This window comes from Schistocerca serialis, chromosome 1 (genome assembly GCF_023864345.2).
Source record: "Schistocerca serialis cubense isolate TAMUIC-IGC-003099 chromosome 1, iqSchSeri2.2, whole genome shotgun sequence".
NCBI lineage: Eukaryota > Metazoa > Arthropoda > Insecta > Orthoptera > Acrididae > Schistocerca > Schistocerca serialis.
Genome location: NC_064638.1, coordinates 542,276,541 through 542,301,215, shown reverse-complemented (window position 1 = coordinate 542,301,215; position 24,675 = coordinate 542,276,541). Strand labels below are relative to the sequence as shown.

The 24,675-nt window shown below is 40.1% G+C and overlaps 1 protein-coding gene across 1 annotated transcript in view; it reads left to right on the top strand.

The window, feature by feature from the left end:
• The window catches only part of LOC126475119 (myrosinase 1-like), a 186,388-nt gene that overhangs the window by 113,712 nt on the left and 48,001 nt on the right, over window positions 1-24,675 (top strand). The window contains exons 7-9 of the mRNA XM_050102713.1: window positions 301-395; window positions 474-621; window positions 11,267-11,409. Coding sequence (XP_049958670.1) covers window positions 301-395; window positions 474-621; window positions 11,267-11,409 — 386 coding nt within the window. The remainder of the gene's footprint in view (window positions 1-300; window positions 396-473; window positions 622-11,266; window positions 11,410-24,675) is intronic.

Genomic DNA, 24,675 nt, shown 5'->3' with positions numbered 1-24,675 from the left:
CTGTCATCAGACATGTTGCACCAGTGTGAGAAGTCGATATGATAAAAACTTGTCTCCATTCCGCCAATTATAAGACACTGAAAACAGTATGTCCCCTATGAAAGCAACCACTTGGGTAATGTTATACTTAAAATATATTTAAAAAATTGCACTTGTTTATATAATTGCAAATAAAATATTTGTATGGTATTTAACTTTTGATTTTCATTGCACTAAAAATCTGTGAAGCTATTCCTTTTGCATCCTATTATTGTATTTTCGTGCTTTTATGTTAATAAAGGCTCCTCATTCTTTTTTCAGGTAAGGTGGGAATAACAATGCACACCTTTTGGTACGAGCCACCAAATGATACAGAGGAGGCCCGTGAAGCCTGTTCAGTAGCGATTCAACTTGACGTATGTATTCAGTACCAAGCTGCTGTAGACCGAGATGCACTTAAAACATACACTAAATAGATATTATATTTATTTCAGCTTGGTATCTTTACCCATCCAATATTCAGCAAAACTGGAGACTACCCTGAAGTAGTGAAACGAAAGGTGGCTGCAGCAAGCCTGGCAGATGGATGGCGCAAGTCAAGACTTCCCGAGCTCTCGCAGGAGTGGATTCGGAAGATTAAGAGTAAGTTGCAGATATCTCGTAGAAGCTATTCAGAATAAGCTGTCGATAACTGCTTCTACAAGGCGACCGCCGCTTTTCTTCTCCAACAGACAGCCGCCATTCCTACTGCGTTTTTTGTCAGGTTTCGTCGTTGGACAGCTGGAAAGATGGAAAAGAAGGGCGCGAGGATCGAAATCTGAGGAACTCGACAGCAGTTTCATTTGGTTTAGAAAAACAAACGTATTGCCAGATGCACAGCTACAAATCGTGACATGATAATTAATCATAAGTGTATAAGGTAGTTGCGTCTAAAAAGGTAATACAAAGAACGTGCATAAAGAAACGGCTAAAATCACCTGACTCCATATGGCCTACTGCGACTTATTCTAAGCGGAAGAATGTCACTAAACTACGCTAATACGTCAATAATTCGTGTTTCCCGCCTTAGGTATCTTTGCATACGGTATGTAACAATCTAACTTGGAGAGCTTGAAAAAGTTCAGCCAATCAGTTGCAATTAACGGTTTATTGGAACCTTTGACCTAGGCTGCGACAATTTAAAACTGTCTTCTTCAGAAGATGTGCTGGGCCTCGTCACATCACATGGTAATTATATACACTGAATAAGCCAAAAGGATACGTCATATGCGACATCCATCTTAATATATTTAACAATGTCCATTGCACCAATGATAAAGTTGTCGGAACCTATGTCAAGAATTCGAACCTTTATTTGCAACTGATTGGCTAATTTTTTTCAACCTCACTAAAATTACAGTCATACAGTTGCTGAAGTTACAGCCATGTTTAAAATTTTACCATCTAATTTACTTTTTTATGTCCCGTGACCAGAAGCGAAGAACACTCTTTAATTGACATTCCAACGGTATTGATGAACTACGCTTTTATTATCTCACTGAATATTGAACCTGAAGTGGAAACCTGTCCACACAAGAAGATAAGTCACTGATGGACACAACAGAAAAATGGTTACTGCTTAGTAGTAAGGTTAACACTGCATCCCACCAATAGAAAGTTCTTGCAGAGACTAAGCTTCTCACAGTGTCTACAAACGCCGAGACACCTCGTGAAGGCTACGCGGCTCGAAGAACGTATGGCAGGCAGCATCCAGCGAGGCCACGGTGGGGGGAAACGGTATCTGCATAAAGCGATAGTAGCGGCTTGTGAAGCACACAGAGAAGCTAAATCCAACTAGGCTGTGGTCGGTGGCAAACGGCAACCGTACGAGGCGGCAGTTCTGAGAGATTGTTGTCGGCGGTGCTGCAGCTGCACCCAGTGATGGCTTGACTGCTCACAGAGACGGCTAATGTCCAGGACTGGAGCTTGGCTGGAACACACCAGCCATTCATAAGGCTGCTGCTCTCATACTCACCCAGCGGAAGCCGCCTACTCGATCAGTTTTCAGGCAGCGTGTGACTAGTGCAAGAAAATAGTTCTGCGATGGTGGCGCCTCGGTGTTGTGCGGAGCTTCGTGTAGCCTGCCGGTAAATTTGCTTAGATTTACCGGAACTGGACAGAGAGTTCTTCCACTGGCAGCCGAGTTGTCGTAAGATGGTAGTTCAAAATGGTTCAAATGGCTCTGAGCACTATGGGACTTAACATCTGAGGTCATCAGTCCCCTAGAACTTAGAACTACTTAAACCTAACTAATCTAAGGACATCACACACATCCATGCCTAAGGCAGGATTCGAATCTGCGACCGTAGCGCTCTCGCGGTTCCAGACTGAAGCGCCTAGAAGCGCTCGCCACACGGCCGGCGGTAAGATGGTAGCCGGCAATCTGACAATACTGCGGTACAGCCGAGATTCCAATGGATACTGCATGCAGATAAAATAATCTCTAATTGATTTCTGGAGTTTTTTTAAGACGTCGGGATCTCTTGCGCTCGTTTTTATGTTCCAGGTATCTTCAATTGTGCCCCAAGAAAGCGTGTAGGGACGCATATTGTTGGCACTGTATATTATTTATACCGCTAGAAGGAGTGGTAGGACTGGGTTGAGATGTGGGTAGTTGTAGGCCGTCGCTAACTTATTTTTGTTTCCTTTAAATAAGCTCTCGTGATTTACTTGCTCGTATATACAGTACAATTTTAAGCATATTTTAAGGTAGATTCATCTCCCAGAACAACTAATAAAACATGAAATAACGAGTCAGCTCCGTAGCACGTGAATGGATAAATTTTACAAAAACAACGATATGCCAAAGAAATATTGTAAAAACCACTTACATTAGAAAATAACGTACATGAAACAGCAGCACAGCTTCGCAATTAAAATCTATTCAAACTACGAGCACTCTAAGAAATTAATTCATTTCACCAAATAGCTCATTAAATTGCGCACAAACTGTCAGTAATCATTATCAGACACTAAAACCACTATGCAAAGGAGCAAATTCTACTTCTGATCTTAAAGGGAAATACCCGTTAAATAAGAAGCGGGTGGTTACTAAAGAACAAATGAAGCTCAAATGACGTCAAAGTGAAAGTGACCAACCAAACAGCCATCTGACAACTAAAACTATATAAGGAATTTAGAGACGCGAACCCAACTCACACAGCGGGTACTGATAATATAATGTGTGCTGATCAGGCATAATTACACACAGTACATAAAGCAGTCCACAATAACTTACAGCATCTGCAGACATCCAACCAGCAGAGAACAGCCCTGTCTTACAACACACTCACACGGGAAAACTCGCTGTCTCCGTGTTCTGCTTCAGAAACAACCGGCTAGCTGGCACTAAAGCACACTGCGCTCAGCCTCGCCATATCGTAAATGACCGGCTAGCGCAATCTTCATTGTTGGCGCTGTCCCGCCACGGCAGCCACAGCTTGCTGTCAAACGCAACGGCCGTTTCCTCTATTGGTACGTGCCCGCTGTTTGTTGCTCGCTCGCTCTCCAATGCTTCCACTCCCGCCTCTTCCTCTCCAGAAGGTCCTCGCTGTGGCGCCTGCGTCGCGACGGACGTGACACAGCGCCGCCACTTAATAGCCCGACCATCCATGCTGTGTGAAGTCTTGTGACGGCACATTAATGATCAAGCAAACAATATCGAGAGCAATCTCAGACTTTTCACAGGTGGCTCAGTTGTCTACAGTGAAATACCGCCTGAAAAAAACTTTACAAATATTCAATTTATACAAAAAAGAGCAACACAAATATATGCAGGTTTCTTTGACTCGAGGGAGACAATCACACAGATGCTGAAGAACCTGAACTGACAGAATTTTGATGATAGACCACGAAAGGATGCTTCCAAAGTTTCAGGAATCAGCTTTGATAAATATAGGAATATATTAGTACTACAACCCCTTCCATATTGTTCCCGTAGTGACTGTTAAGACAAGATTAGACTACTTACAGCGTGCACAGAGACATTCACGCAATTATTCCTCTTCCATTCCGTACTAGAACGGCACGGGAAAAAGATCTAATAAATGGTACAATGGGACGCATCCTCTGCCACGCACTTCACAGTAATCTGCAGAGTGGAAGTGTAGATCAACATATACTGTTGTTATTGCACATGGCTATGCAGAAAATTATGTCTTGAAAAAAAGAAATTGTTTGAAATCAGTTGGAAGATATGCTTTGTTATGACGTTATATTTTTCGTGCGTATTCTGTTTTTATTTGCTTTTTTTGTGAATGTTTTCTTGGTACGAGATCTAGATAATTCTGCATTGTCAAAGGTAGCTAATCTTTGTTGTGGATGATGATTCACGAAACGAGTTTGGTGGCAGTGTGGTAGACTCATGATGCGGATACAAACAAGCTCTTGTAGTTGCCCGAGGATACCTACGCCACCATTTCCTACCACATACAGGATCAGAAACTATGAAACACTTGCACAAGGACATAATTGACAGCAAACCATCGGCACGATGGCTACATGGGCAAACACAAACTGTGAACGAATGTTTCAGTAACTTGATATACACGGGCTGGAGCACATAAAAGTGGCCCAGACGAGTGGGTACAACTGGACGTGAATGTATGCATATAACCACAGCCCCTGACGCGCACACCACGTGTACGCCCGCCACGTGATACACACCGGTTCGGAGCTTAGTGCAGGCTGTGTCATTGTGACTGGAGCAGTGCATAGGGACGACGGTGCTCACAGAGAAGCAACAAGTGTTCGTTGTGGAACTTCATGACAGAACAAAGTCGTGGAAACGGTATTGTTTGCTGATAAGTTTAATGGTGTCAAAGTGCCAGTAAAGAGTGCCATGCAACGCTTAGTCCGAAAATAGCGTCACACAGGATCTGTTTAGAACATGTCAAAAAACATTCCGAAACGTGCCCACATAACAGAAAATGTGACTGCAGTTCACCAGAAAATACTTCAGAGTCCTACCTAATCAACCTGGTGCCTGTCGCAAGAAACCGACATATCATGTTGATCATGCGAGCGAATACTCCAATTGGATCTATAAATGCATCCCTACCGAGCGTTTGTTGTTCATGCATTAAAACCAGCATACGATCCTCACCGCCTCCAGTTTGGTGAGGGGCTGTTCACTAAGACAACAATGGATGACTTAGACATGGATCTGTTCTTTATGTCTAATGAAGCAGGGTTTCACCTGAATGGTTATGTCAACTCACAGAACCACAGGTTCTGGGCAGTGGAGAATACGCTTAACTTGCACGAAACGCCAGTACGTGACCGGAAGGTTGGGGTTGGGTGTGCAGCGTCTGCACGCCGCATTATTGGAGGAGGAGGAGATTACTGTTTAACGTCCCGTCGACAACGAGGTTATTAGAGACGGAGCACAAGCTCGGATTAGGGAAGGATGGGTAGGGAAATCGGCCGTGCCCTTTCTAAGGAACCAACCCGGCATTTGCCTGAAGCGATTTAGGGAAACCACGGAAAACCTAAATCAGGATGGCCGGACGCGGGATTGAACCGTCGTCCTCCCGAATGCGAGTCGAGTGTGTCGCCGCATTATCGGTCCCATCTTCCTTCATCAGTTGTTGACATTAACGAATTACATTGTCAACATTTTGAAACCATCTGTGGCAGCATTAACGGAGGAGGAAAACACCTGTAGTTAGTTCCAACAGAATTGAGCAAGTGCCCATTCAACCGGCCGAACCTTGGAGCACATTTCCACAATTTTCACGCCTGACAGAGTTGTTAGCAGAGGTCAGTCTGGTGGCGGCTCCAGCTGGCCTGCCAGGTCACCTGATCTGTCAGCATGCGATTACTTTGTGTAGGGAGCCCTCAAGCCTACGGTGTATCGTAACAACCATCATAGACTTCAAGAACAACAGCAGAATATTTCGGATGAGACTGCAGCAATTCCAGCAATCCAGCTTCGATCCGCCTTCAACAACTTGCTAGCCAGGGCCCAAAAGTGCCAAGAGATGAATGGTGGTCACTTTGAACGCCTACTACAGTGGCCTGTGTTACTTTGTACTGTTGAACTCTGTTCTTTATACCATTTTTATTTGCTCCACCCTATAAAAGTCTGTCCAAAACATGGTTCGTTGGTTTCAACACCATCACACTACAATCTGAGCCGGTGAGAGAAAAGCCCTGACAGATGCAGTGGGCTAGACATAGCTCTACGTCTGTACTCCAACCATTCATGTAACTGCTTTTGTATATGTTTCTGCGACAATGCTACAGTGTTGTCTCAGCTCTACAAGAGACTTCTGTTGTCGCCTGCAGTCTTTCTTGCTTTGCAGCTGAAATCTGGCAATAGTGCAGCAGGCTATCAAGGATCTTCTTTCATCGGCTTTGGTACAGGTATGTTAGAGGTTATAATTTGTTTTAATGGTGCGGCAGAAAGAAGCAGAGGCGTAGCCTCAGCGCTATTAGGAATACCTCTTCTGTAACATGGCATTATTGGTGAGAAAACTTACAAAACAAAAGCTGCAGCAAAAGAGGCCAAAAAATGAGGTGAAATGAGAAAGGAAAGAGAGAAGATCACGAACATGAAATCCAAGTACTGGATAGATAAAAATATAATTTAGTTGCAGAAGAAATATTAAATTTGAACTGATATCCCCAACAAACGGATGGCTAGAGGATAAATGTAAGGATGTAGAGGCTTATCTCACTAGGCGTAAGATAGATACTGCCTACAGGAAAATTAGAAAGACCTTTGGAGAAAAGAGAACCACTTGTATGAATATCAAGAGCTCAGATGGAAACCCTGTTCTAAGCAAAGAATGGGAAAGCAGAAAGGTGGAAGGAGTATATAGAGGGTCTATACAAGGGCAATGTACTTGAGGACAATATTATGGAAATGGAAGAGGATGTAGATGAAGATGAAATGGGAGATATGATACTGCGTGAAGAGTTTGACGGAGCACTGAAAGACCAGAGTCGAAACAAAGCCTCGGGAGTAGACAACATTCCATTAGAACTACTGACGGCCTCAGGAGAGCCAGTCCTGACAAAACTCTACCATCTGGTGAGCAAGATGTGTGAGACAGGCGAAATACCCTCAGACTTCAAGAAGAATATAATCATTCCAATCCCAAAGAAAGCAGGTGTTGGCAGATGTGAAAATTACCGAACTATCAGTTTAATAAGTCCCGGCTGCAGAACACTAACGCGAATTCTTTACAGACGAATGGAAAAACTAGTAGAAGCCGACCTCGAGGAAGATCAGTTTGGATTCCGTAGAAATATTGGAACACGTGAGGCAATACTGACCCTACAGCTTATCTTAGAAGCTAGATTAAGGAAAGGCAAACCTACGTTTCTAGCATTTGTAGACTTAGAGAAAGCTTTTGACAATGTTGACTGGAATACTCTCTTTCAAATTCTAAAGGTGGCAGGGGTAAAATATAGGGAGCGAAAGGCTATTTACAATTTGTATAGAAACCAAATGGCAGTTATAAGAGTTGAGGGGCACGAAAGGGAAGCAGTGGTTGGGAAGGGAGTGAGACAGGGTTGTATCCTCTCCCCGATGTTATTCAATCTGTATATTGAGCAAGCAGTGAAGGAAACAAAAGAAAAATTCGGAGTAGGTATTAAAATCCATGGAGAAGAAATAAAAACTTTGAGGTTCGCCGATGACATTGTAATTCAGTCAGAGACAGCAAAGGACTTGGAAGAGCAGTTGAACGGAATGGACAGTGTCTTCAAAGGAGGGTATAAGATGAACATCAACAAAAACAAAACGAGGATAATGGAATGTAGTCGAATTAAGTCGGGTGATGCTGAGGGAATTAGATTAGGAAATGAGACACTTAAAGTAGTAAAGGAGTTTTGCTATTTGGGGAGCAAAATAACTGACGATGGTCGCAGTAGAGAGGATATAAAATGTAGACTGGCAATGGCAAGGAAAGCGTTTCTGAAGAAGAGAAATTTGTTAACATCGAGTATAGATTTAAGTGTGAGGAAGTCGTTACTGAAGGTATTTATATGGAGTGTAGCCATGTGTGGAAGTGAAACATGGACGATAAATAGTTTGGACAAGAAGAGAATAGAAGCTTTCGAAATGTGGTGCTACAGAAGAATGCTGAAGATTAGATGGGTAGATCACATAACGGATGAGGATTTGTTGAATAGGATTGGGGAGAAGAGAAGTTTGTGGCACAACTTGACTAGAAGAAGGGATCGGTTGGTAGGACATGTTCTGAGGCATCAAGGGATCACCAATTTAGTACTGGAGGGCAGCGTGGAGGGTAAAAATCGTAGAGGGAGACCAAGAGATGAATACACCAAGCAGATTCAGAAGGATGTAGGGTGCAGTAGGTACTTGGAGATGAAGAAGCTTGCGCAGGATAGAGTAGCATGGAGAGCTGCATCAAACCGGTCTCAGGACGGAAGACCACAACAACAACAACATCCCCAACAATTACATTTTGTGACTACTTTCTATAACACAGAAGAAATATTTGGGCTATGGAGCTGACAATTTTCCGAATGTTCCACTATTTTGTTTGGAGCAATGTATGGTCCATTTCTGAATGAACATCTTGTCTTGAACACCACGAAATGGACAGTATTAGCGTTTCCACTTCGGTACTTTTGTTAATAGTAGTTGTGAGGTCCTCAGCCGGATTATCAGAAGAATAACTAATGATGCCCCAGATTCATGAAAATTGTGGAATATTCTACCCTCTAGGAAAACTTAAAGAAGAAGAATTCTCGTCTTTAATAATTTACAAAAACAAATGTGAACTAGTAAATATGGGTGTAAGAAAAAATGGCATTAAAATATCGATAAAAACACACGTTTAACACCCCATAATTGTTACTTTGCTAGGCGTCAGATTTCCAGTTGATGATGCGTAAAATTTGGCAAAGTTGATAATCTTTACTACACATTCCCGAGTAAATAACCTCAGCATGCACGTCTTCTGTCGAATGTGTTCTGGAATTCGCTCTCTACGACGTTGTTAGCTTTGTTTGACACACAACACTCGTCTTCGGAAGAACAGCGGTACAGATCGCTATCGATTTATCCAGAATTAGGTTTTCCGTTGTTTCTCCACTGTTTAAGGTAAATGCTGGGTTTTCCTTTTAACCCTTTGACTAGCTGTTTTTTTTTCAGAGTGAAAGACGTTAATGTATGGCTATTTGAATTAATGTTGTAATCACTGCTTGGTTTCTACAATTTTAGGTGCCAGTACGCCACTCTTCAACCGCACAATCTCTTAACTTAATAATCGTCACATTAGGTAGTTCAAAAACTTCCAGTCTTTAAGAATGTTCACAAAACGCGTTAAATGTTCAAAACCGAATACAATTACACTTTTTTGGTACCGACCGGAAAAGTTAAGCTTCTGTTTCAAGTATTATCACATCACATTCCGGCGCCGACTTGCCGCACTTTTGCTCCATGAGAATCTGACCGAGAACTAACTGAGAACTGCACCAGCTCGGACCTTATATAGACGAGTGCTTGAATATTTGACCATTTCTGTTAATATATTATAGTTTATAATTTACCAGGGTTAAAATGATCCTTTCTAATTGGTTTTGAAGTTTATTACTTAAACAACATGAGTGAGCTGTATCAATTTAAATACGCAGAACTGCATCCGCAGTGGGAATTACGACTTATAACTATGGCAGCCCTCTTGAACAATAATTTTTATTTATTCAAATTTACTTAATTCTTAATTAATGCACTTACAAAGTTGAGACTGGAGTCATTTTACGTAGAAAAATATAGGTAGGAAAAGTATCAAAACAGATCTCGGAATTATTGAGTAGTTTGATCACAATTGGCACTGAAAGTCATACAGACTACAAATTTCAAGTCTTAATAACTATTTAACTAATAGACTTCAGTTTAATTTAAACACTTTGCTGGAATCAGTAAAATTTAGGCTTTCTTTTGGATGCAGACTTATAGCTAAATTCGATCTATTAGCTCACTCGAATTTTATTTAATATGTATTGCCCAATATACGTCATTGTTCACAACTTTTAATAGGATGCATTTCCAATAAAACTAATTGGCTCATTACTTTCAGAAGAGACATTAGAATGTACTGAAATAATAGATTTTACTAGGGGAATTTTATTTAAACTATTTCTGAATTCTGTGCTATGAGGCTGAAGGCCACAGAGTCTGTAGTCGAAATCTGAGTAGTGAAAACGAAAAAAAATAAAAGTTCATTGCTTAACTAAGTTACTGAAGGAGTGTAAAACCAAAACAGGATAGCAGTGGGCAACCCTGCTTCCTTACAGTGTGATCTGCGCCACACTCGAACCCAACCATTCGCTCTTACTGATTGAAATCGGGACTCATCTGACCAGACCACGGTTTTACAGTCGTCTAGGATCCGACTGATATGGTCACGAGCCCAGGAGAAGCGCTGCAGGCGATATCGTGCTGTTAGCAAAGGCACTCGCGTCGGTCGTCTGCTGCCACAGCCCATTAACGCCAAATTTCGCCGCACGTTCGTTGTACCTCCCACATTGATTCTGCGGTTTTCTCACATAATGTTGTCTGCCTGTTACCTCTGGTGAGGAATGAGGAATGGAATGCCATTCCTCCACAGAAATTCAGATATCTCTTTCCAAGTATCGCCAACAGATTTCAACCTATCATGATGGGGAAGGGTGAGTGGACCCCATATTAATGTCCACTGATAGGTGCCCGGAAACTTTTGAGAAGACAATATATATATACTACAAGTATCTAAATAAAAGATTCAATCACATAGTAGAAGTTTCCAAAAAGTAAACTTTCGAACTTTTCTCTCGGCCAGTGCGCCATTGATAATGCTCTCCTTTTTTAGTCATAATAAACTTCAATGAAGATAATCATTCTCTTCTAGTATTATTACAGTAATATCAGATTTTTATCTGTAGTTTCTAATTGCCTTCAGCCAGAGCACTTGACGATTCCAATATAATGTATTGAAGTGTGCATTACTTTCCTTAATTGTTTAGCTTGTGAACATTGTAATTCACCACATTAAATCTTAGATATTTTGTCACTAGATATCCTTTTTTGCAGAACCAAGGGAAGTAGATGAGAAAGTAGAAGAGAAATAGCATCATTGGCAAGGTCATTAGATACGGAACACATGATCAGATTGCACAAAAATGAACAGTGTGCCATTTTTAAAGAACCAAGCCGACATTCGGCTTAAATTATTTACAAAAACGTTTCCGTAGAATTCACTGATTTCACTCTTTGCTTTTTATGTCACAGATACGGCAGACTTCTTTGGCTTGAACCACTACACAACATATTATGCTGAGCTGTCAGAAAATTCTCACTGGTGGCTTCATGATTCCGGTGTTCATTTGTCACAGGATCCCAAATGGCCTGCTGCTGCATCTTCATGGCTGAGGGTACGTACTTTCGTTAGTTCTGTAAGTGATGATCATTGAAAAGTTGACTGAAAATATAATTACTGTTATGCACTATATTGCCGAATATGTGTAGAAGTCACATTCTATATCAAAAATAAATTAATAAATCGCTGCTTCTACCGACGTCCTGACTCAGATGATGAAGTAAAGGAAACATGTAAGTAATTCTTGAATCTGATTTTGAATAGATACTCTTTTCGCACAATTGTACATGGTTGCGATTTCACTTACGCTCTGTATGTTGACATAAGTTCATGTTTAGGCCTACTGTGAGTGGTGGACATAAAACCTTGTCCGGAATTGCGCAAAATTCTCTGAATATTATGTATCAGCAGTTAGTTCCAGTGCACACACGTACTTCAAAGATTTGATGACGTATCATACCTCTTACTATTAGCTACAAACTATAAGGAGAAAATAGAGACCATCATAATGGATATAGGAATTAGTATCTGCATACGTATTTAAACAGATAAAAATCTGCATGACGCTTTTCTAAGAAGCAATTCCTTTTCCTTTTGTGAAAACTGCGTGACTCAAATACAAAGAAATAGTGATGATGGAAATTAAGCGTTTTATACCAACTAAATTAATAAGAGGCAAAATAGCACTCCCAAGATAAAATATTTTACAACACTTTTGCTGTAGCTGAAGAAAAAGTAGCCCAAAAGAGCACAAAATCTCCAAGATTTGCATAATCTTGAAATTTAGTGGAGACTTCAATGCGACATCCTTTCAACAATTTCCAGAACAAAATCATTTCTCGAAACCTAGCAGAAAAACCAAATAAGTTCTGCGCTGTGGCTGCCGTCAGAATGTGCTATTTGCATGCTAAAGTTATTGTCTCGGTTTATCACGATGGTTATACCATTACAGAGTGATAGAAGCGAATCAAAGTCACCACACTTATTACAAGTACAGTAAATATATCTCTAACTCTTATGAAGAGTATCAACGTAAAACACACAAACCCACTAATGGCCTCTTGGTCACAAAGTCCTAACCAAAGTACTTTACTCGTCGCATATTCTAAATCTATTCGAGGGGCGCTGACTTGCTGGGTGTCATAAAAGAAGTAGACACTCATAGACCGCTGTAAAGCTCTTGGTGACACTTGCATATGACTCGTTAACAACACGCTGATAATTTCACTACTTATACTTTATTATGTGTACTAAACTAGGGCACGGCCGCAGCGCAGCCAACACTCAAGTCACAAGCGGCAGGAAGACTCACAGAGACTTAAAACATAAAAATACACAACATTTTTTTACGATTAACCTACAGTATACCAAAAACGCGGTGATAGATTTGCAAGTGCAAAGAATTCCGTATGACAAATTAAATTTTTGTAAGGTGCTTACGCCGCCAGGTAGCACTGTCGAATAATTTCCAGTTCGTGACAGCATACATAGTCGTCAAGCGCCCATTAAACAGAGAAAGCGCGTCGTATAGTTTTATTGGTGAAAAAATGGTATTGAAAACATAGTTTGGTGACCTCAAAAACCTTACGATGATTTCAGAACCCGTGGCACATGTTCACTATGTCAGTTAAAACTACATTTACGCCTCAGACAGGATATTTCGAGCGCATTCTACGTGCACTACGTACGGTAACTTTGAACCTTTGGATCTGGGCAAAGAATAATGATACCGAAAAATGTTTCAAGCTTCCCAAAAGTATCATCTTAAGAACAGATTTAAAAAGTTTCTGCGATTTGCCCTGAACTGAAATTACAGTCTCACAGCTGGTAACTTTGGTACCCAAAAATCATTTTTTTTTTCGGATGTATCTTAATAACAGATAAAGGTTTTCGAAAACGGGAAAATTGTGCTTCTAGGTAAATGTCTAAATAATGTATAATTGTAATTAGAGACGTTTTCTATGGTTAGTTATTTACATAATTGCGCCGCACGGAGCAGAAAAGGCTTAAAACCTATTTGTGCGGTTTTCTGCATCAGAGCGGTAACTTTGACCTCTGGGTCTCGGTAACGGATAATTATAACAAAAAAAAACTTTGAAGTTCCCCGAAAACATCATTGTAAGAACGAATGGTAAAAAATTCTATGATTTCCCATCAATAGACATTGTAGGAGTGTCCATCCCCTACTTTTGTAACTTTTGGTACGGTACTCAAAAAATCTCGGTTTTTCGGGCAGTTCTCAGGAACTGCCCATGACAAGTGGTGTTTTGTAAGCCGCCTAAGGCCCACACTAAACCACACCTGATGCAAATGAACCAACCGACTTGCTCAATTTGTCTGGGCTGGAGGAAGTGTGAAATGGGTAGCTACAGTATGCCCGTCCTCCCTATAGCTATACAAACGGTCGCTAGGCCATGGGCTCCCACTTATCATTGTCGTCAATAACACGTGGGCGCAAACCGGTGAGAGAAATACAGCACATCGTTGAAGACGCGGCGCCATCCTCTGTGTAATGCTATTTCAAGCACTGAAGTGGAGAGCAAAGGCTTTTGGCCATTACAGAAAAGAATCTATGCCCATAAACACAGTTGCGAAACTTTTTGAGACGAAAACTATGGCTGACGCTTCCTTATCGATTTGGCGATAGTCTCTCTGCGCAGAAGTAAAGTTTATTGATTGGCGACTCCATAGTGTCCTGTGCACTACGACCAGATAATGGGTATACTTGGAAGGAGAGACAGCCTTGGTCGTATATTTTTGTTTATTATCGCAAAATCGATTTTCGGTCACTTACACATAGAGTCTATGTGATCGCCGTAAGCTTATTGACACCAGTGCTTACTAATTTAAGTTATATATTACAGCACTGAAGATGGTCACTAAGTGACCGAAAATCGATTTTGCGATAATAAACAAAAATATACGACCAAGGGTGTCTCTCCTTCCAAGAAGTAAAGTTGTTGGATGCAAAACCCGTTGATTGCATTTTCTGTGAAATGATGGCTCTCAGCCCATAATCTGAAGCATCAGCAGTCACGATAAACGTCTTGTTTGGATCGTAGTTCATTAAGCAAGTGTATTTAGTGAAATATTTGCTGACCTCTGGAAGACCACTTTTTCATAACATGGAAGGAAAGGTTCTGAAATGGCCGCAGCATGCAGAGTAAATTTCCTGCACCGCATTTTACAGACTATAAGACTCACTTCTTTCTTCGAAAAATTGCGTCCAAAATTCAGGTCACTCTTGTACTCGAAATTAATGCAAAAATGTCCAGTGTTTGATTTCAAATTCCAGCCAGTCTTAAAAATGGTCATATATTCGATCCCGCGGGAAACCTATCTCTTCCTGGCAATATTGGATTCAACTGGCAGCAGCAGTGCACCGATGCTACAAACATGAGTTTCGGGGATTCACAAGCTCCCTCCCGCCCCGCCATCACACACACAAAAAAAAGGTTCACATGGCTCTAAGCAATATGGGACTTAACATCTGAGGTCGTCAGTTCCCTAGACTTACCAATATAGGACTTAACATCTGAGGTCGGCAGTTCCCTAGACTTAGAACTACTTAAACCTAACTAACCTAAGGACATCACACACATCCATGCCCGAGGCAGGATTCGAACCTGCGACCGTAGCAGCAGCGCGGTTCCGGACTGAAGCGCCTAGAACTGCTCGACCACAGCGGCCGGCCCATCTCGCACACAAAACACTCTCTAGCTTATGAGGCGCCATTGAAGGCTGCGGTGCCAGTGAACTTGAATTAATTCAGTTGTGATTTGTGTTATCGGTAACAGTACAAAATTCGTTCAATTGTGTTATCAGTAACAGGTAAATTTTTTGTTGGTTGTAGTTTCGTAATGGAAGAAATAAAAGGTATTCTTATGATGCTGGCTATAGATTGAAAGCAATTTCGTATGCAGAAAAACATGGAAAAACAGTGCAGCCGAGCGGCATTCCGGCCCTCACCCAAAAGAAAAAAATCATTTGCGATTAGCGGGCTACTAAAGAAGAACTGACAAAAATGAGGAAGACTAAATGTGCAAATAAAAGACTGAATGCAAAATGGCCGTAACTAGAAGATGACATATTGAAGTGGACTAAAGGACACCGTCAAAATGGCACTGGAATTAACACAAAAATGATTCAAAATACACGCTCTTAAGCTAGCGCTACAGTGGAACTTAAACGACGTTCAGGGTGGAGTTGGTTAGTGCTACAGGTTTATGAAGCGTCATGGACTCAGCATGCGAACCAGAACCAAAATATCTCGGAAAACGCTGCAAGTGTATGAAGAGAAAGTATTATCTTTCCATCGCTTTATTATTCATCATCGAAAGAAAACGCAGTTTGAAACTAAGCCAAATAGCGAATACGGACGAAACACCTCTGATGTTTGTTGTGCTGATTAAAAGAACTTTTACCGTGAAAGATGTTAAGTCTGTAATTATAAAAACAAAAGGACACGAAAAAATGCACTACACTGTTGTCCTTTCATGTATCTTAACACAATTATCGTTTTCAAGCGCAAAACTGTGCCAAAACCTTCCGAAATACCGCCAGGTGTTTTTCACGTACATGGCAAGGGTTGGATGGACGAGGCTCGTATTGATTAGCACAGTGTGAGAGAGAAGGAAAAGTGCTTTGTTGAAGAGGAATTCTCTTCTTGTGCTAGATCAGTTCGGTAGTCATTTGAAAAACTCTGTGAAAGAGAAATTGAGACAGGGAGTTAACAGAGCTTGCTGTTACTTCGGGAGGACTTGCCCTACAACTGTAACATCTTGATGTCTTGATAAAAAAAATCATTTAAAGTTTAAATGAGAGAGGAATGGAACAAATTGATGGCGTATGAAACCCAACATGAATTCGCGCCGAAGGGAGCTTTAAAACGACCTACAATCAAACAAGTGTGTCAATGGATAAAACAGTTGTCGCCTAGATTGAGAGAAGACATTATTGTTAAGCCTTTCATGAAGTGCGGCATAAGCAACGCTCTCGATGGCAGTGAAGACCCCCTTATTACAGGATGCGGCAGAACCGACTAAGCAGTTTCTTTCGATCACCGCTGGGGCTGTGGTGGGGATAGGAAGTTGCACTTGGTCTGCCCTTGTTCAGTCGTTGACCCCATTTCTGTAGCCAACATGGTCTGGACCGGTGCACATCGTAGTTTTTCTTTTCGCGCTTATTATGAAGACAACGCATCTGTGATGGCTACACAACGAGCTTTTCGGCGACAGTTCATCATTCTGCGCAACAGTGCTGTTCCTGATGCAAACACGATTCCGTCCTGGGTTCGGCAGTTGGAGGAAACTGGTAGCACACTAAGAATAGTTACACATGACAGACGCAGATTCATCAGAACGCCAGAAAATGTGCAGCGGGTGAGAACAGCAGTTCAACAATCGCCGCAACTTTCTGCTCGACGACATGCTGTTCATTGGGGATTTCAGACCGCAGTTTGAGAAGGATTCTGCAATGCGATTTGGAGTTCCATCCTTTCAAATAATGATTGCTCAAGAATTACGCCCAGCAGATTACGCCAACCGTCAAAATCTGTGTGAGCAAATGCTTGCTCAGATCCCTCGGATTGCAGCTTTCTTCAGCAGTGACGAAGCACATTTTCATCTTAGTGGGCGCATGAATAAGCAAAGCTTTCGCTACTGAGCTGAAAATAATCCCCGAATTATTCATGAAAGACCGCAACATTCTCCTAAAGTGACAGTGTGTTGTGCAATATTACAATTTGACGTGGTAGGCCCTCACTTTTTTGAGGAAGGAGTGACAGTGGATTCCACACGTTATGTTTCAATGTTGCAAAACTTTCTGCAACCCAGAATGGACGAGATTGTTGAAGAACACGGACTAGGGGACTTGTGGTTCCAACAGGATGGAGCTACTGCTCACACAGCTCGAATTTCACTTGATGTTTTGAGAGAAATGTTCCCGGGACAGCTCGTCTCTTTGAGGGGTGATGTCGGGTGGCCTGCGTGGTCACCAGATTTCAGCACTTGTGACTTTCTTTGGGGATATCTGAAGGAAAAGGTTTCCAAAATCCGCCCTCACACCCTACCAGAGTTAAAAAGAGCAGATTATTGACGAAGTGAATGCCATACCCCGCGATATGTGTGCAAGAGCTGCTCAAAGCTTCAGAGATCGTCTACAACAATGTATTGATGCTAACGGCCGCCATCTTGAGGACATTATTTTCAAAACTAAATGATTGTAAAATGGTATATAGTACTAACTTAGAAAATAAAAACATTTTTTTCTCTATACATCCAGATTTACTTTTTATTGCTGCTTAAAACTGCTCAGTCGGTTCTGCCGCACCCTGTATATGGACAGGGCAAGGAGACAACGAAGAATGGAAAGGAGAAAGTTCAGATGACAATTTTCAGAGATTTTAAAAGTCAGTTCGGTTTTGTAAACTAATATTTTTTTTGCCCAGCTTTGCAATCCAATAATAAACACTGGAAAAATATTATTTTTATAAAAAAATTGCGTAAAAATTAAGGCGCGTCTTACAATTTGAAAAATACGGTAAGAGTTGAACTGACACCGAATGGACTTACCTGCATCACATTAGTGGGAGGCAGTAGCTTCGGAACAGCTTCTGTTCGTTTAGGTGTGAGTGTTATGCCATCAATGTTGAATATTTATCCCAAGTGCTCTGTTTGTCTAAAAAAGAAAATACACTTTTCTTTGCTGCACTTTAAATTAGGTCGTTCTAAATCTTGAAACAATGATTCCAAATTTCATTAAGGGTCACTCGAGTCTCTCCCTATGACTATGATATCATCAAGAGTATCTGTGGTGCCTAGAGCGGCATAGTTCACTGTCTAAGAGACATATTATTGGAAAATAGCTGGAGTGCTAGAGACACCAAATGGCAACCTTTTACGTCGAAATACGGCAAAAGAAGTGTTATGAATGAAAACTCACTTAACACTGGTGTAATATTCCACAATATTTATTATTTATTTCTCAAACCGATTTTCGGTTGTTACACCACCATCAGGTACAAAAATAGCGTAACAGCCTGAAACACTCCCGTTTAATTCCTTTACTGGATGTTGTGTAATTTATCGAAGCCGCCAAATAGTTAATTATTATGATTATATGACCATGTGTTTAATGGAAGAAAGGCTATCGGTTTTTCTGCTGGTTTCGGGGGTATTTCAACCGAGTGGGGATGTTCTGAGATTGAATAGTGGCAATGATAGAAAGTTTGTCTGTTATTAAGGACCACGAAGGTTGCGATCTACAAACTGATATATATATATATTTCCTACTAACACACAAATGCTGAGGCAGTTGCTACCTTCGCCTTACACGTCTAATCCATCTTTTTATTGGTTGTTGATTTTCAGTACTTCGTCACACGCAATGCTGATGGTTAACATTCACAACAATCCTCACTGCAATCCATGGTTGTTGCTGGCCGACGCGGTTGACGCGAAACACGTAATTCGGCACTTGTCACTTCCTGTTTCATATCACTCGCGAATCGGTATTAGTGAGAGTCAACCCCACGACGATCAGGGGGACGTGCTCATTCGTCATACTCCGGTGAATTTTACTCGACCACCATTCTTGCCCGTCTTTCCCGCACTACTTCTTATTCGTCACTCTCCCACACTACTCCGCACTCGACACTAGTCTCACTGCCTCCTGCAGCACTCGACAATCGACTCCTGTCTGCTATCGACCTGAGTGTCAGATACTAGCATCTATGTTCGTGGGATCATGGATCCCTTACATCCCCGCCCTAAAAACCTTCTTTGTACCCACAGGCGAAAAAGAATAATAGGAAAAATTATCACATAGCATATAAATGAAAATGAGGAATATAAGTTCTGGTTCAAATACAGAAAATTACATCGTATCACAAATAATACCGTATTGACTCCGGTAGCATACTGCCCCTACAGAAACATTATACAACATCAATATATCTTAATTAACACAGGATGGTAAATATTTTTATAAAACTTTGTCTTACATTCAATTACCAAAAATCTTCACTTTCAAAGGTTTGTATGAGCCATTAACTACACATTTGTTATTGCTTGCTACAGCAAAGATAAAAAAACAAATTACTTGAATGCCAGCTACCCCTTTGGTATGCCGTCCTTTCAGTGGGGTTCGTGCTGTCCATACTACTATCACTCTAACTTATAACTCACTTGGCCAATACACATTAATATTAAGGAAGAAATTCACAACTTATTCATTTGAGCATTTAACACAAGCAAAATTGAACATCAAAACAAAATATAACATTTACACCTTGACTTATGCAATTATTTTACAATCCCCCATACCTCTACAGATTAATTCAATAATATTAAATGCTCCATTATTGCACTAAGTATGTCTTATGTAACTATTTGCGTACTATAACTAATGTGGTCATCCAATGAAAAATTTTAAATTACTGATCATTTCATTTACTGCCATACGTGAGTTGTTACCACTAAAGCTTATATGAGAGGTACAGTATTCCCTGTTATATTCACATTAATTCAAATCCACCATACGGATATTTATTATTTATTACACAGTGCCAGAATCCTGCTTCTAAAGCCTGATCTAAGTATAACCATAACTGACTGATAGCTAATTGGATACATGAATTATTCATGACTCATGACTTACCCTTTCTGTTTTATCAGCATACTCCAGATCAACAAGTATACCTACAAATAACTTGCAAAAAGATGTTGCTCATGTGCTAAATGACATACTTCAATACATCAAACATCTCATACTCAATACACTTCTTTACACATAACTCCCTCAATTTAACAGCATCTTCAACTGCAAATAAATTTATATCTATCTTCAACCTACACCAATCCTCCATACACTTCAATACTTCAAACATCTCATACTCAATACATTTCATTACATGTAACTCCCTCAACTTAACAGCAACTTCAGCTGCAAATAAATACATATCTTCAACTTACATCACTCCTCCATATTCGCTGCAATAACTACATAAATTTACTACACCAGGCTCCTTGGCCTCTCCATTCATCATATTTCACATCATTTATTCAAACAACTACCTCGTCATGCATTTGTTTCCTTATATGCCATCCTAATTACAAGCTGATACATTACTTCAACTTTCTAACAACAGTTTGATCTTTTCATGCCTCACAAAACAACTCTATAAGATTACACAAACTCTTGTTTTACCAATTAGCTTCCCACCACATTTTATAAACATTAAATTTCTGATCTGGTTCTCCCTTTATTACTTCTGGCACTATTTATTTTGTAATGTACTGACACTAAACTGATTTTTAACTTATTGATTCTTTGACCTCTCACATTCTACATCAGCAGTAACTACTTATCCTTATTTTAAGTCAATTATAAATTTGCTACATGGTTCCTGACTGAATTATTTGGACGACCACTACCTATTCAAACTACTATACACTAACTTTCTTAACCTAAGGATAGAGAAAGTTGGTAGAGGAGTGAAACTTGAAATAAGAAATAAAGTCTCACCCAGCTGGGAGTGTACCAGTCGCCACGTGGTATACCAGCAAAAGAGTTGCTGGCTCCCTACACCTAACTTTCCTCAATTCGTACCTCATGATCCCTTCGTCTATCTTCCCCCCTTTCATAATTCCTCTCATTATCATCATCATCTCTCCCACGATTGTGGTGAAACTGTCGACCATTGACATGGTTCCTATGTCCATTACCCCCACCTCTACCTCTGTAATTTGGTGGGCCATTAAACTGACTTTGATGGTAATTATTTCCACCTTGGTTCTGATCATGCATCTGGTTGTTTTCCTGTGCACGAATAGTATCTAATTGCTCCAATACTTCCATTAAAATATCTTAACCTTTAATCAGGCTTCCAGATAAGTTTTCTTGCATCCTACGACTTAATCTCCTTTTAATTGCTGATATCATTATGTCGTCATTCACTGGCTGCTGCAATGTTTCATTCAACTCCCATAGATGTATGTCGTCATTCACTGGCTGCTCCAATGTTTCATTCAACTCCCATAGATGCTCGGCAAATTCTCTCAAGGTATCTCTCCAAATATTAAGGGACTTGCGATGCAGTAAATCTTCAAGTGTTGCACACTGGTGACTTTTGGACCAGTATTTCTTGAACAACTCTTCCTCAAATTGACTGTAGCTGGTAACTTCTTCTTTCTTCCTAACTCCCCAGGTGAAAGCTTCACCTTCCATTCTGTCTATTACGAACTGAATTTTATCTGCATCTCGTAATGTGGGGTGGCGGGTGGAATTATTTACTGTTGTATTTATGTTTGAATGTCGAAACACTTCCCGGCTGATGCACCATTTGTGGGGCGGCGGGTGGAATTAAATCAATTTTATGTTGTTTATATAAATGTTTGGTTTGTAGAATGTAAAACCAGTTCCTATTATTTATGCTGTTGTTTGCCGTTCTCAACACTGGCTCTCTAACTACAATATTGGCAACCAGAAAGTGATTAACAAAACGTGAAGCCTGTAATTAGAATTCTAGTGCCCACTTCATCTGAGAAATACACTAATAGCTACAGCTTATAGCTCTGAGGAATTAGGAGATTGTCTGGGATTTATAATCAAAAACGATCGTGAAAAAAAAAGCTTTCTCTATATTCTGAAAGTCACAGATGAAAAAAAAAAAAAGAATCCACACAATCTAACTAACAGAGCAGTTCAGAGTCTAATGCGATGATGCCACTATAACTGTCCAAATTAAATATTTAAATGAATGCTCGCCATAATTTGATGATAATGTTCATCAAACGCCACGCTAAATAATGGTAGAATGTCTGTCCCGTGGCGGCACGTGAAAATACGACATACGCAAAACTGAAGATCGATAATTAAAGTCATCCCAGAATTAACACTTCACTCGAAAATGATTTCATGGTTACGCGTATCTCGAGTAGCTTAATACGGCATCCGAGGCTGTTTATAGCAATGATACCGACGCGACACGACTCCCGACACAGATGGTGTGCTATTCAGCGTCTGGAGAGAACTGGGGCCTTGCTTCCTCGCGCAGCGTTCTTATATATAAAGCCGCAGTGCAGACGGCGAAGGGAACGCCTGATCAAATCGGCTCTCCCGACTAGCCGCTGGGCTAGTAATGCACCACATTAAGTTACCGAATAAATCATAGCTTCTTTTGCTGATGGCCGATGAAGCTCTCAATTTAAATGTGCATTCAGCACACAGGTAAGTAATCATAATAAATGTCTGACGTGGCTAAGTAAAATATTTTGGGCGAGAGAATTAATTTAATTACACTATACGCAGTAGACGAGCTCTGAACCTGCCCTTTGGAGATACGCTATCGCTATAGTTTTATAGTTATTCAAATGAAACTTCTCACATCTTTATGGTTATAGCGGATCTCCATTCTACTTAAATATAAACATCCTAGCCTTATTTATTAACCTACTTAATCTATCTTGCTTCCTCAATTTTTAAGACAAAAACCAGAAAATCACGAATTTCCACTAAAATTTTAATTTGTGAAATCCAAAGTACTGTTTCTATTAAATAATTATGAAAAAGGAATCTAAATATAAATTTATAAGTCTCTAGCTCTTTTCTGTTGCGCCAATGATTTTTACAGAAAAACGTCCAAATTTCGAAAATGGTTAAAGTTATCGAACTGATATTCAACACATATTAATTTAGTATTACTCCTGACATGCTAGAAACATTTTAGGTTATTTACTTGATTTTTTAAAGTATTGTGCAACATTTATGACGTCAGAGCTAGTTACAGCGGAGTGGCTGGCACACAATGGAAAGACTGATGTGAATTTATTACGGCGTGAGTAGGCTGCTTCCCTACATCACCCTCTACTTAAAAATTTTTTTCTAATGTGAATGAACGAAAAAAAATTTAATTACAAAAGGGGAAGTAAGAGTACAGCTTAACTCCCTATGAAAAATTAAAATTGAATTGTAAACATATATAAATATTAAAAGAGAACTGATTACCTACTTTAATTATTTAAATTACTGGCATGTTCACTGCCTCTTAAACAATATTATCGCTCACAATTTAAGCAAAATCAATGAAACACTTTGGCATACATATTGCCTTAGACAAACAAACACATAAAAATATGTAAAATTATGAGAATCTTAAATCCATTAAATACATTTTTGCATACACAAATTCAAAGAAAATAACAGTTATTCAAGATACATAACAGATGATTATATCTTAGCAGTCTTTTCTAAACCTAAAAGAAAATTTCACAAATAATTTTTACACATGTGGTTGTAGCCGCTTTGGCTGGCGTTCTACACTTCCATTCACAAAGTTAGAGGAGGGGAAGTTGCTATGGTGTGCGTCCTTCACGTTCACTCTAATTTACATGGGGAAAGGGGAGGGGTCACTGTGAGTTGTGTCCAAGTCACTCCACGTTTTCACGCAGCTACCAGGCTGCCATTATCTGGTTTGTCCTGTAGAACAAAAAAAAAAAGAATGCCTCAGACTCTATCCACTTAATATCTATGGGTGGGTCACAATGAAATGGGGATATATATTTTATCTTCCAATATGTTACTGGAACAAAGTTAACAGAATCTACTCTCATGGTTACTTAATAGTCATAAAATCGATAAACAAATGGCTCAAAACGCCATTAGTCACGTACTAGAGAAAATTTATGCTCAAGGCATACAATCATGAATCCTATTTAATTTCAATGTATTATTTCTGGGCCAGAACACTGAACCAATGCTCGGTACATTCCTGATACATCTGTATTTTATTCACTTAGCTGACTCATCTTTGATTACCTTATTCTTAGAGATAGTATGAGTATATTTGATTAGTGGTTGTTTTCTCAGCTTCTTTGTACATGAGAGTAACTTTTGGTAATAGTACAATTCTGAGTGTTCAAAACACACTACGTTTAGTTGACTACTAAATCCATTTATTGGTCCTCTGCTGCTGTGTCAGTTGCAATTATGTACTTACTTCATCAAAGTGTATTTATGCTGAGCTATAAATAATGTTTTACGTCTGCCATTAGGTTACTCAAATATGTTGCTAGTGTATGTACTTATTTAACACTCACTGTATTAACATTTAAAGCATAGGACAGCACATTTATTTCATATCTATAGCGTATTGCAGCTGATTAGTTTGCTCACGTGGCAATCCATTTCCACTCGATCGGACGCTGAAACCACAGGTAGTCTCTCTCGACCTACCACTAAAGTGCATTAAGTAATTATGGACAAGCGTAATGCTAAATTCCTTAAACCTGTAGGACACCATGAGCTGCTCTGTCTCATCTAA